Source organism: Phodopus roborovskii, unplaced genomic scaffold, assembly GCF_943737965.1.
Source record: "Phodopus roborovskii unplaced genomic scaffold, PHOROB, whole genome shotgun sequence".
NCBI lineage: Eukaryota > Metazoa > Chordata > Mammalia > Rodentia > Cricetidae > Phodopus > Phodopus roborovskii.
This window is the reverse complement of record NW_026126447.1, coordinates 16,881,444-16,895,496: the sequence shown is the minus strand read 5'-3', so window position 1 is coordinate 16,895,496 and position 14,053 is coordinate 16,881,444. Positions and strand designations below refer to the sequence as shown.

Below are 14,053 nucleotides of genomic sequence, written 5' to 3'. Positions count from 1 at the left end.
TGTGTATATTTTCAAGCCTAGTATAATATAATCCCTGGATATAATGGGATTATAGGAATCAGTAACAAAAAAAAATGTTTCTGGAAGGTTCCCCGTGTAGTTACTCACTCACTACATTATACACTTATTTTATGGATAAAATAAAAAAATTAGAAATATTTTCATCTGAATAGAGGTGAAAATATATCTTTGTGGGGTGCCATTAAGGCAGTGCTCAGGGGAAATTTTATGATAGTGAGACCTTATATTAAAAACAAAGATAGATCTTATTTAATATCCCCCCTTCTACCTTCATAAGAAGAAATAGGCCAGGTGTGGTGGCACATGCCTTTCATCTGAGCACTCGGGAGGCTGTGACAGTCAAATCTTTGTGAATTCAAAGCCAACCTAATCTACACAGCAAGTTCCAGGTTAGCAAGGACTACATAGTGAGGCTCTGTCTCAACAGAAGAAAAGTGGACAAGGAGGAGGCCAAAAGTAAGGAATGAACACATGTCATACTAGAACATGGAGGAATGCCAGGAGTACATAGGCAGAGGCAGGAGGATTCCAAGTTTAGGACTAATTCTGTGCTATATAGTAAATACATGGTTCAAAACTCCACAGGCTCCAGTGTTGAAGGCTTCTCTAGCATGTGAAATGTCTTGGTTCCATCCCAGCACTCCAAGAAAAAGAGTGAAGAATAGTAGGCTGTATCGGTGAAACCAAATGGTGCTTTGAAAAGTAAGGGTATGTAAAGTTCTGGCCAGTCTGATTAGGAAGGAAAGACATTGATTACCAATACCAGGAATGAGGCATGTAGCATCACTAAGATCTATAGCAATTCTCACAATAATGGGGCATATCATGAATAGTTTAGTAGAATAAATCCAGCAATTTAAACAACATGGATAAATTCTCAGAAAACACAAACTGTTAAAATTCAATAAAAAAAATATACAACTTGAAATTGTGTTTCAAAGTAAAGTGTTTGAATGGGTAGTTTGAACTTTTCTGATCTTTGTTATGTCAAAAACTCATTTGCTTTGTTCTTTTATAAAGATACCCATATAGCTTATTCACTTGCGTACACAATAGTGGATGTGTAGGCCGTTTAGAGTTGAGGCTGTTCCAAATAAAACTGCTATGAACATTCATGTGTTAGTCTCTAATGGACAGTATGCTATCTTTTCCCTTACATGAATACCTAGAAGTACAACGATGGATCATGTAGTGTATGTTTCGGCTTCTAAGAAACCACAAAATTGTTTTCCAAAGTGGGCACTCAATTTTCCATTCCTATCAGAAGAGCCCAAGTATTTCAGCCCCTCCGTGTGTTCACCAGCACTTACTGTGGTGATCTGTGTCTATTACACCTGTAGTTCTACCACTCCATGGGTTAAGTTGGTGTTTTCTGGTGGCTAATGGTCATGGCCATATTGTCATGTGTGTATTTGCTATCTATATATTTTCTTTTGTAAAATATCTTTTCAGATCTCTGCCCTATTAAAAATTCTTGATCTTGTGTTTTACACTGCATAATAAAATGTTTTCTTCCAATCTTTGGCTTGTCCTTTCCTTCTCTCAGAGGTGTTTTGGCTGAGACATATTATCCATTTGCACATGTTCTTGGTTTGCTGGGTAAGAGTTTTTCAGACATTTTTTGTCTATATTCATGAGAGACTCCTCCCCACCCCCTGTGTGTGTGTGAGAGGGAGAGAGAAGAAAGGGTCTTATGTAGCCCAAACTGGTCTAGAATTCCTTGTATACCCAAGGATGCTCTTGAACTCTTGATCCTCCTGCTTCTGCTTCTCAAGTGCTAGGATTAAATATATGTGTCACCTCCTACAGTTCTTTTTTCTTTAAGAAACTTTATTGACACTGTTTATAATTGACAAATAATAAGTTATACATTTAACATGTATCATTTGGCATAATATGTTCATGTCATTTCTTATAATTAAGATAGCAAATACATCCACCTCTCTCAAAACTTTACTCATGTCCCTTTTCAGTCTCTTGATCCTCCCAGTTTGCTTTCCCCATCCCAAGGTAATACCTGGTTGACTTTCTGTCGCTATAGATTTGCTTATAACTTCTATAAGTTTTCTATAAATGGACTACATATGCACTCTACTATTTTTGCCCCTCTCTTTCACTTAGCATAATTATTCTCAGAATCACACCAGTGACTAACTACAGCCAGGAGGAGGAAGTGGGGGGTGAGAACTGGGGTTTTAAGGTTCTGTAATACAAGTGATAACTTTCCCATGTGTTAAGGCATTTGTGTTCAGTGTGGAACTGTTTTTAGGAGACATCCAGATGACTAAGAAAACCCTCTTTGAAAGTTCCAGGATGCCTTGCTTTTAGACAAGAGCTGTGATGCACAAATCCCCTTCTAATAAGAACTAAATGAAGGGATGATGTCTCACCTGGCAGGAGTGTTTGCTGTGCTAATGGGCTGAACTTGGGTGTTAACTATTTTCTGATCATGGCTTCTGGAGTCACATCAGTGAAATTTCTTTCGGCATTGGCATTAAATATACAATTGCTGCATGAACTGAAAAGGTTATATTTATAGATCATGCATCAAATAATAATCATCTAAATAGGGCTATGCATGGAAAGAACAGTGGTTGAGCCTATGTGGGGGTGAGGAAGGACTCGGGGTAGAAGCTAATTAAGAGGAAGAGCAGCAGGGAAATTATCCCAGTAAATACCATCAACCATTGCTTCCCTAACCAGCAGAACCCAGGTCATTTTAGTAAGCAGATACGGTAAGCCTTCTTAGGGTTTTGTATTAAGTTAAGCTGAACTTTGTGTAAATATATCTTAGCCTTCCTGAGTTTATGGTCACCTGGGCCCAGGCTCAGGCAAGCAGCAGCATAAGGCCAAACCTGGCCTGAAGGTTTTTTTCTGGTTTTCCATTTTATTATTGCTGTTTTGGGTTTTTTTTTTTTTTTTAAGTTTGTCTCCTGCCATCTTGTTACTTAATTCCCACACCTAGAAGTAATATTATATGTAATATTTTAATATTTACATTACAGATACTTAAGATTATGTTTCTGCATAGGTGTTGCCAAGATAGTAAAGCCAACTTTTATTTATAGAGGGTAGAAAATATAAATCTGTCCAAAACCTTTCATGAGATGAAGGTTTTAATATTTTCAAAGAGTTGATGCTGGTGCCTGCTCTTGGAGAGCCTTGGAGAAGTGCTATCAATACAAGGCGTCATTGTTTTAGGTTTCTGATCCATGATTTGTACCTCCCCCCCAACACACACGCACAACTTTCCTTTCTTTTGGCAACTCCTCCTGCATTCTGTCCTACACTTGGCCCTGAGTCAGCTGAAAGCTTTGCAAGTTGATTTTCCGTCCCATCTGAATTGCAGCTTAGCTTCGGAACTGTTTTCCATGTGTTTTTAATCATTTGTCCATGTGTTATGAGCTTATAGGGACAATATGGCTCCCCCAAGCTGCCTGCATTGTATAAGCAGAAACTGGCAAGGCAGCCAGGAGGGGAACAGTTTTCAGACAGATGCCCCCTGCACTCTGTGTTGGTGATACACCACCTCCATCATCCAACTGGGGCACAACAACGGACAAGCTGCCTAGCATTACCTGGCAGGCACATCGTCCTCCTGCCTGAGTTACCTTTCTTAGGAGTGTCAAAATCCTTCCCCTGAGAGTTCTCTATGAACTGTGGCAGTATGACAAAGTTCAGATACCTACTCTGAGATGCAGCCAGCTTGGGAAATAAAGAATGGTTTATTTTGAATCCTTCCAGATTGAGTGGAAATTTGATTTTAAAATAGAGTCTAAGCATGAAGAATTAAGGCTAAGTCCTTTAGGACAGAGACCCCTCTCAGAAAGCACAGTAGTACAGCCAGACTCTCTTCAGAAGTTTCCATCCATATTGCTGTTAGGTTTGGGAGGTTGAAACAAACATGCACGAAGCTAACTGTAGAGCTTGGGCCAGGAAAAGAAATGAAACAGAAAACGTGTTCAATAAAATGTCTGTGCTTGGAGTTTTGAATACTGCAGACCTCAGAAATGGTAGTCCTTACCCTGAATAGTCATCTCTCTGTAGTTAAAAAGATACACAAGGATCTTAGTTAAACCCAGCTCTGTTATTAAAGAGTGAATAAAGAAGGAACTAGTCCAAGTCGAGGCACACACTTCCAGTTCCAGCACTCAGAGTGGAAGGTCTACCTAGATTATATAGAAAACACCTTTCTCAAGACTGGCAGCAGGCTGCTCTTGTAACTTAAAGCTTTGAGATTCTCATGGCTTTTTACTCTCTTTCTGATGCTCATTTCTGCCCTTAGTCTACTGAGGACTGGCTTCATGAAATATAACTTAAATGTTGCTGAGTGTGCAGGAAGGCAGAAACGGTCCTCAAAGGAGGGAGGGGGTTTTGAAGACATAGAGGCCAGACATCAGTGGGTGGGTATGTAAGAACATAGATGTTCACATTGCTGAGTTGTGAAAGCAGATGAGAACATTGGAGGGAAGAACATGAAAGCTTTTATGGATTCAGGAGACATTTCGAAAGAGTTTGAGGTTATCCAACATAATGAAAATGCTAATGGAGGTAACTAGGAGAGATTGCCATGAGGTTATTCTGTGACATGTGGAGAGGATGTGATTCTGGGGGACAAGCAAGAAGACACTAAGCTTGCAGGGTTCGAGGTCACATGTGAGAAACTCTTATCTGGCAGCTTCTGTCTCTCTCTTTGAATAATGAAAACGAGGACAGGACAGAGCAATCAAAGGGCTGAGACAATTAAAGTTTAAGCTTATCTGGAAAAAAAAAAGAGATGGCTAGAGTATTAATAGAGTGCTAAGCAGAATTGAGAGAAAGGTATGTTGTACAGAACCAATTTGTCCCATCTTCCCATTGTCCCTGGCAGCAGTATGGTTGTGCTGTAGCCATGGGCCCAGGAAAAGTGAATAGCTTCTTGTCTCCAGGGTTGGTATTTGTAAAAGGCAGGGCATAGACAGCAGTATGGCAATCCAAAGTTATGAAGCATGGAATTCAAGCTGGATGGTAGAGGAAGCAAGGACCAGAAGATTCATAGATACAAGTCAGTTGATGACCTCGTCCATTCACTAAACCAGTGCTGAGCTTTTACACTGTGAAAGGAACTGACTTATGTCCTGAGATGGGGACAAGAACATCTATTGATCTTTTTCAGACTCTAAAATCTAGAGTAGTGACAGATGCTAAATAAATGTTCACACAAACATTATTTGGTTAGAATTGTGTTGGTATGGTGATAAAGCAGGACTAGGTGAGTGTAAGCACTGAAGCCACAAACAAGACAGGACTGAATGAGCAGCCATATGATAACAATAACATGTTATCAACATAACAGGGTCACAATCCATCCCTGTGGACACAGAGGTCACCCAGAATGACAAGCAAAGAGGCAGTATAGTCCTTGGTAAAGTCTAGAGACGAGCAGTGCCCAAAGAAAACTATTCACAGACTCAGATAACAGTTGATCATAGCAAGGACAGGCAGTCTATGAGGGAAGAGGAACCAGGGGAAGACTCACACTTTATTGTGGAATATTTTTGTATTGTTGAATCTGGTTACTTCTGACCTATTCAAAAAGAAAGAAAGGTTATATAATGTCTACTATATTTCCTTGTGCTCAGTGAATACCTATTGAATAAAACTAAGAGAAGCAATATGTAATTCAAGGTGTTTTGGCATTTGGGAATAGTTGATAGAGCCTGATTAATAATGGTGTCTGCCTAAAGTTTTCTTATATTTTGATTAAATAACACTTCTATTAAATTAAATAACACTACATATCACAACATCTACTAGCCATGGACATTAGCCCCTACAATTCTACAGTGTTGATACTCACATATACATTGTATGAATGGATGGATGGATGGATGGATGATCAAATAAGTGAATGAGTCCAGGGCATGGAGCAGAATTGGGGAAGGGCATGCTTCTGGATATGTGCTTTCCATAAAATGGGTCAGAAGATGATGTTAGAAATAGTTGTATATTTTAAGTAACTTACTAAATTATTGAAACAATGGTTTGATGAGAAACCACTTACCCTATCTTTCTCCTTGTTTGAAAAATAAGAAAAAAGGGCTGGAAAGATGGCTCTTGCAGATAAGTCTCATGACCTGAGTTTCATCCCAGGACCAACGTGGTAGAAGAGAATGACCTTCACCCTTTAGGGCATGCACACACACACACACACACACACACACACACACACACACACACACACACATTCACAGAGTAACAAAAACTAAATTAAATATTAAAAAAGATTCTGCCTTATTTTGCACTTTAAAAACTCTGATATCCGTATGATTCTACTGCTATCCTATGTCTTGAGGAAATGTAGTAATGAGGGAATGCCCTATAACCTAATAGATTTCTCACACAAAGCTGTCATCCTGAATTTCCTTTTCCATCTCTTAGTCATCCCATTGAGCTCACACACGTTTTTCTGTCTCAATACTGGCCTCTCACTTCCTGTTGATTTGAGGAAAAGACTTTCAGGGAAGAATTGGCCTCTGCCTAACCTCAGGCAGGGAGCAAGCACTCCATGCCTTTCCAGCTTCCTTTAGAGACTCCATGAGAACAGAGATCTCTAGCAGGCAGTTGTGAGGCCCTTCACACTTTTTTTTTTTTTTTTTTTTTTTTTTTTTTTTGGAGTGGTTGACTTTCACCTATGTGAAAGCTACCTTTCTTCTATGTGCTGTAGAAATGCCACTGGCATACGGAAACACACTTCACTAGGTATCTTCATAAAGGGCTCTACAGCTGCAAAAGACATGTGACTTCCCTGAAAACAAGGTCAAATTAGAGCAGAATCAGAGCATGCCTTGTGTGCATGGCCAGATGAAATGAGTGAATTCTGAAACTTGCTGCTATGGCTCTCTCACTTATGTGGGTTCATGGAGTGGATTTAGCCTCTTGGGTGGACCCATTTCAGTTTAGGCTTCTTTCCTTGTGATAGTTGGTACAGAGCACACCAATAGTTTGTAATGCTCTTTTTCCATGACAGCTTCCTGCTTCTTTTAGATGTCTTCTCCAGACCTGCCTGCAATTGGCTCATCCAAATGGCCAGATGAGATGCCTTTGACAACTGAAGACCAACAGAGGTCACCCCTTTCCTCTGAAAGCAGCAACATATCCATGCATGTGTTTCAGTTGAAATGCTAGCACGTCACATTCAGAGCTTTAGAATGGACAAGAATGTACAGCACTGAGAAAGGGTGAGCCTCCCTATTTTTAGATTTAAGAGATGGTCTGGAGATGGCCTTTCATCCCATGCTTCTCCCACAGGAGGATTCTTGACAGTCAGGATATTTGCATGTTTAAGCAGCAGGAAGAGACAGAAGAGCCAAAAAGGAAAATTCCCCAGAAGTGCTTTGTCACTGGCATTTATAAGTACCAAGATTTGGGTCCCAAAGAGGGGAAGTTAAGACCAAAAGAAAATTAAAAGCAAGTGACTGACATCCCCAGAAGTAATAGAATTAGAGAAACTGTGCCCCTGCTGGAGACAGGAGCCAGGTTTAATCAGTTTAGTCATTTTTTAGTATTGATCCTGACTTTTCATCCACAAAGTAAGTCTTCTACGAATGTCTATTCAACAGAAATTGTTCCAACTGTATCCAATAGCCAGTGGTTTCAGAACCAGGTAAGATGAGACCCCCCAGTAGAATCACTGATTAGTGCTCTGTGTGGTCACGCTGGACCCTGTGTAAGTAACTGACAGCAGTGAAGTTTAAGTCACTGAATGGTGAAGCTAAGAGGAGACAGGAAATGTATCCTAGCTGGCTTTCACACCGAATGTATTACCAGAAGACCTAATGGCTGCTGTGGAAAGCACATTGCATTGGGAGGCTGATGAGTGCTAAGAAATTCCAGTATCAAGCAAGCTTTTAAAAGGACTATTTAAAATAAATGGCAAATATCAATGTTCTTGTGATACAGACCAGCATCCCTTCAGTACCAGACTAGGGAAAGTACTGCGGGCATCTGGAACAAGTAAAATACATATCTCTTAGAATTCTAGTAAAATGATACTCCTTTTAGATATAGTTTGTATACAGCTTATGTAAAGCTTTGCCTCATAGAACTCGATAATGACTACCAAGAACACAAATGCCTGGAAAGACATCACAGTGGGGAACTTGTAGAAAGAAGGCTGCATGCTAAACAAGAAGAGAGTGCATTCTGCTAGCAAAAGGAAGGCATGTGGAGACCAAATTAAGGGGGCAAGACAGATAAGCAAATGAGAGCCAAGGAAGATAAGCAAGTGCGTTGTTTCCCAGTTAGGATGCTATAGGCGAATAGGGCCTAATTCCAAGATATTGGTACCAAGATATTGGTATGTTTCCTGTACCCTGGCCTAGTTTCAAGTTGTCATTTGCCACTCACCTCCTTGGTCCCTGAAGAATTGTGTTGGTCTCAGTCTTTATTGAATCTGATCACCAATCACTTAGAATTAGGGCAGATGTGGATTCAGGAAGGTAAGGACCCCCCCCCCAACTCCAGCTTCATCCCCAAATTGACCAAGTCTGGGTTTGTAGTCCACATTCTCAAGCCTAGCTCAGTTAAAGAAAGAAAGAAAGAAAGAAAGAAAGAAAGAAAGGAAGGAAGGAAGAAAGAAAGAAAAAGAAGAATGATGAAGTGGCTTGAGAGACACATTATCCTTCTTGATTGATGAGCTGTCAGCTATATCACTTGAGATCCTGGGGAGAAATTTGTAAACAACTGGAAGAATTTACTGATCTCTGGCCAGTTGTGAAATTTGGCACTTGGCGTTTGTTTTTTTAATGTGAAAGGATTAGTTCTAGAATTCGGAGTATCCACGTGTGGATAGGGATGATGCATTCCCTTAACTCGGCTGTGACCAATAGCTTCAATCCACATGTGGGCATAGAGAAGGTAAAGGGGGCTGCTGTGAAACAAAACTAAATCCTTTCCTAAGCATTGTGGCAGACCCCTCTCTCTGTGTGTGTCTCTGTCTCTGTCTCTCTCCTTTGAAGGCCTGGTCTTTCGCTTAACATGCCCTTTGTTTTGTTTTGCCTGCAACTCTTCCCTAGTAAACACAGGAGGCCCGGTGTCTATTCTACCCCAACTCTAGACAGATGTGCAGCAAATGTTAGCTGGCTCTCTGTTTTTATCTTCTAATGACAATGATGAGGAATTCAGACAAAGAGCAAGCTGTTTTTGCCGGTACAGCCACTCAAAAGTCTCAGACAACACCTAAACCACCAGCTAATTAACCCCTGGGTCTCAGACTTTCCCTGGGGGCTTCAAAAATACAGAGCCAAAATGAAGAAGGCAGGACACCATTAGCACTACATAATGTAAGCAAACACTTAATGTGTTTGCTTAATGTGTTTGCTTTGCCTGCCTGCTGACCACCCGCCTCCCGTTCTACCAGGCAGGTAGCATATATGGGATGTCCTGGCTGCAGTCCTGCAGAGAAAAGCCTCTCCTTTGGGCCGACCATCTGTGAACCTAATCTCATGGGCCCTGGTAGAATGTATCTCCTCTTAGTTCAGTTGCTTGTGCTTCTGCCTCTGGGGAAAGCAGGCCGATGTGTGGATGACTGCCAGAGTCAGAGCCCCCTTTCCTTTGTGCCCCTAGAAAGCAGTCACAGAGTTCTCCCCATGGCTAACCAAGAGGAGGCAGAAGACAGGCCAGATCTGTTCGTGGCACTGCCACATCTCATAGGTGCCAGCCTGGCTGAGGAAGGCCAGAGGCAGAGAGAGAAGATGCTGTCCAGGTTCGGAAGACTCTGGAAGAAACCCGAGACAGAGCTTCACCCCACAAAGGATGTGGAAAATGAGCATGTCCCATTGGGAATCCAGGCCCACACTCAGTCAGCAGCTGAGAGGAAAGCAGAGAGATCACCTCTTCAGGAAGAAGCCAAGAAATTCTGGCATCGCTTCATGTTCAGAAAGAGTCCAGCCTCCCAGGGGGTCATCTTGCCCATCAAAAGCCATGAAGTACACCGGGAGACCTGCAGGACAGTGCCCTTCAACCAGGTATGCATTCTGGGGGAAAAGCAGCCAAGAGTCTGCAAGACTTGGGGACAGCTAGGACAAATGACAGGATGAGAAGAGGCTGACTAAAGTCCATGCCTTGCCTAATTCTACATTTGGTCCTTGGGTATTCATTGTGGCATTTGGCAAAATGTGAATGTATTTCTGTTTCCCTCATTTCCTTCCCACAACTCCATTGAGTGCTGGAAATGCTTGGTACTAGCATGGTGGCATGGTAAGTGTCGGTAGTCATCATTTTGAAGGCACAAAGATTTGTTGAATGTGTATAATTTTATGGGATATTATCCATACAGAAAAGTAAGAGTATGCTCTCAGTTAAGAAACTGGGAGTGTAGAGCAGTTGCCAGAACTACCTTGCAGATCATCTCCATATTCATAGAGATATAGGAAAGCATGTAAATCAAACTGGAGGTAAGGTAGGGTATCCTGGGTATCTCCCTGGGGGCCCCTACATTAATCTCTGATGCTCACACCTTACTACTACACAGGTTCACAAATGTTTTCTTTAATAGTTGCTAAAACTATTTGACATTTAAAATGTTCCTGCAGAAACTCTATGTTGTGATCCTCACTATCATTTCTTGGCATTGTGATAGCAAAACATAGTTTAGAGTGTAATTTATGTCTCTCATAGATTTTCAAAAATAACCTTAATGTGAAATCACATCTCTTTCCTTCTCCTACTTCCTAACTTCTGCTGGCTAATTTATAGTGACCATGAGTTCTGCACTATTAAGACAAAGGAACATTCTACTATTCTGCTTCCCCCAGAGCTAGCAACACCTACATTCCAAATGCTAAATTAAAATAGAGAGAATGTATCAAAAAGACACTGAAGCAGAAGCAGCACAGGAGAGACTAAAATTTTACAGTCTAGTAACAGCACCCAATTAAGTAGGCAGTATTCTAAGGCAATTGACTGTGGAGCATTGACAAGTCAGTCATCAAGTAATAATATCTGCTTTGCTGGCCCATGTGCAATTAGAAAGTTGCTCCTAGGACTCGGGCAATCAAGTTTCTTTTGAAAGCCTTACCTTTTAATTCTATTAAATTAATTAAATTAAATTAAAATTAAGGAGCTTGACTCAGCTATTTTAAAAGACACACACACACACACACAAACTGTTTTATGAGGTTATGAGAAAGCAGCAAAGATGATATAACATAGACATATATGTTGTGACTCTGCTGCTTTGTAGATTTGAATGGTTTATAGCTCAAATAAAGTAGGACAGACTTAAACTCATGGTATCTGGCCTAGTCCATGATTAAGTGACCCATATTTATTGAGAAGCTGCTGTACACAATGCACTATGGGAAATGGAAAGGTGGGGTATGGTGGTTAAATAAGAAGGGTGCCATTGTAGCTTTTTGCTTCCACTTGGTTATAGCCATCTAGGTGAAAATTCTTTAAAGAATGCTGTTTATAGTGGGAATTGTTTTCATGCTAACTTAAGGCTTTCTAGAGGCTAACTAATGAGTTACTCAATAAAGAAAGCTTTGATGAGGCAGCCTTGCCCCTAATGGACTCTCTGGGATATCACAAAGCGCATTCCCAACTTAGATTATTCATTATCATCCTTCTGGGTCACAAGTGATATGAAGTGCCTTGAGGTGACCTAATCTGTTTGCCTTTCAGACAATTGCCCATGAAGACTGTGAAAAAGCTGTTGTTCCAAACAACCTTTGCTTTGGGAAGTGCGGGTCCATTCATTTTCCCGGAGCCAAGTCACATCCCTACAACTTCTGCTCCCACTGCTCACCCACCAAATTCACCACCGTGCGCTTGAGGATGAACTGCACTAGCCCAACCCCCGTAGTCAAGATGGTGATGCAAGTGGAAGAATGCCAGTGCATGACAAAGACAGAACATGGAGAGAGGCACTTCCCGCTGGCTGATTCCCAGTACTTCATCCCTGGACTTTCGGCTCCAAAAGCTATCCCATGATTACCTTGGAAAACAAAATCTCAACAGAAAAAGTGCTTACATAATGGCAAATAGGTCCAACTCCATTTTTTCCCCCACTTGTGTTTAGACAAGGTCTTATGCCTTTGTTGTGGTTACATAAAGGGGAAATAGTCTTCCCCCCCCCTTGTTTTTTTTTTTTTTTTTCACTTGTGTTTAGACAGGGTCTTATGTATTCTGCACTGGCCTCAAACTTGCTATATGGCTAGGGATGACTTTAAACTCCAGATCCACTTTATGAGTGCTGGGATTTCAGGCATACACTGTAACACCTAGATCTCAGTTAAAGGAATTTCTAAAAGGATTTTGCATACTTCGAAGCTGCCTGTGAGATTTAGGACATATTTTGATTCTATTGAATGGCTTTTGCCTCAGATGTGGGAAGCAGCTTGCTTGATGGCCCAAGTTTTTTTCTTTCTTTTTTTGTACCCACCCCCCAAAAAATCAGGTACTGTTTGTTACCTGACTTTGAAGAAGGAAAATGGATGGTACTCTTAGAAGTTTATACATGGAGGGGGCTCAGGCACTAGAAACCAAATCATTCCCTGGAGTATGCAGAAAATGCATGAACAGTATCAGAGTCAACCCTGCCCCTCCACAGAAGTTACTAAGAAACTCAATAAGTCTCAAATTCAATGCATTGCAAATCATTTTAAAAGGAAACGGTTTATAGGTAAATATACCCACATGCCTTTGAATATTGTAGCAAGTTGGGTTTCTTTGTCTGGTTTTCTTACTATTATATAAGAGTATGTGTGACAAATAGAACTTAGCAGATGCTTCAATGTCAAGTTCTAAACATGATTGGATTACTGTAACACATTAAATTTTAGCGTGTAAAGAATTCTTGGAAATACTGTGGCACATAAATGGCTGGTATTGGTCTTTCTGGAGTCTTTCTCAAATGACTTCATGGGCTTATGACACTGGCCATGGGCTTCTGTTTCCACAAGCAGCCCCTGTTTAAGTCATTCAGCCACTGTCACTTAGCAACAGTCTCTTTCCTGCCTGCATTTATTTGTGTTTAAATATTATACAAAGCATTATACAAGCATTGGCTTCCTCCAGCCAGACTACTTTTTAATAGTAGTATTTTTTATATTTATTTAGAAATTACTTGATTTAAATCCCTTTACTTTTAGTACCACACCCCCCACACCCCTCCACACACTCCCCTGAATAATGGCTAATTACTGTTTATAAAGAAATTAATTTTACATTTTAATTCTATTCCTCTTAAATCACCATCAAACATGATGCTCTGAGAAAGCAAAAGCATTTATAGTTAGTGTGTATTATGCAACACATCAATGTAATAGAATATGAGCTACAGAAATACACATGTGGCATTTACAACAGAATATATTATACCCTTTGGTAGTCAAAGACAACCTAATTGACCAAGATGTGGTCATAAGGATAAAATTGTTAAGCGTTAATGATATCCCAGCTGGTCAATATATTTTGGTGCCAAAAGCTATTGAGCATCTGTCTAGTGTACAACTGCCTAACCCTGATTATGTAAACCCATCTCTGCCAATTGGGGTCCCCCTTTCCTCTTCACACCCTCACAAATCCCTCTCATCTATACTTGCAAATAGACTCTCAAGCCCAAGCTCCAAACAGTTATTAGTTTTATTCAAACTTCTGGCCTGTCCTTTCCTCCTACGCAAACTCCAGATGGGCTAGCTGATAGAGGAGTCAGAGCTTACATTCATAAAGTGATTTGTGGGAGCCTCATAAAAGTGCCCATTCACAAACATTTTTACTTGCAAGGACCACCAGTGTCCAGTGGCTCAATGTACAAAACACAGGAGCACAGGACACTAATGAGAGGAAACACACAAATAATGTATCCATTAGACAACAGATGTGTCTTTTAAATCCACCTACTGCTCTCCAAAAAATTTATGAAGCAACCAATCACCTATGTTAGCAGTAAAGAGAGTCAAGCTTGTAAGTTCAAGCAACTTGTCTAAACTTGCATGGGCAGTATTTTCCTTTCTTTAAATAGACTCGAGAATCTAGATTTACTTATGGC

The 14,053-nt window shown here is 40.6% G+C and overlaps 1 protein-coding gene across 1 annotated transcript; it reads left to right on the top strand.

Moving 5' to 3' along the window:
- Window positions 1-9,513: 9,513 nt before the first annotated feature.
- Cer1 (cerberus 1, DAN family BMP antagonist) lies at window positions 9,514-11,994 on the top strand. Its single transcript, XM_051187965.1, has 2 exons — window positions 9,514-10,028; window positions 11,686-11,994. The coding sequence occupies exons 1-2, from the start codon at window positions 9,522-9,524 to the stop codon at window positions 11,992-11,994; spliced, it is 816 nt and encodes a 271-aa protein (XP_051043922.1). The 5' UTR covers window positions 9,514-9,521.
- The last annotated feature ends 2,059 nt before the right edge of the window (window positions 11,995-14,053 follow it).

What these genes read in the sequence shown, in the direction of transcription:
- Cer1 (XM_051187965.1), top strand. Translation starts at nt 9,522, where the DNA reads ATGTATCTCCTCTTAGTTCAGTTGCTTGTGCTTCTGCCTCTGGGGAAA. An exon ending in GGACAGTGCCCTTCAACCAG is followed by an intron (nt 10,029 to 11,685) that starts GTATGCATTCTG and finishes TTTGCCTTTCAG; the next exon opens with ACAATTGCCCATGAAGACTG.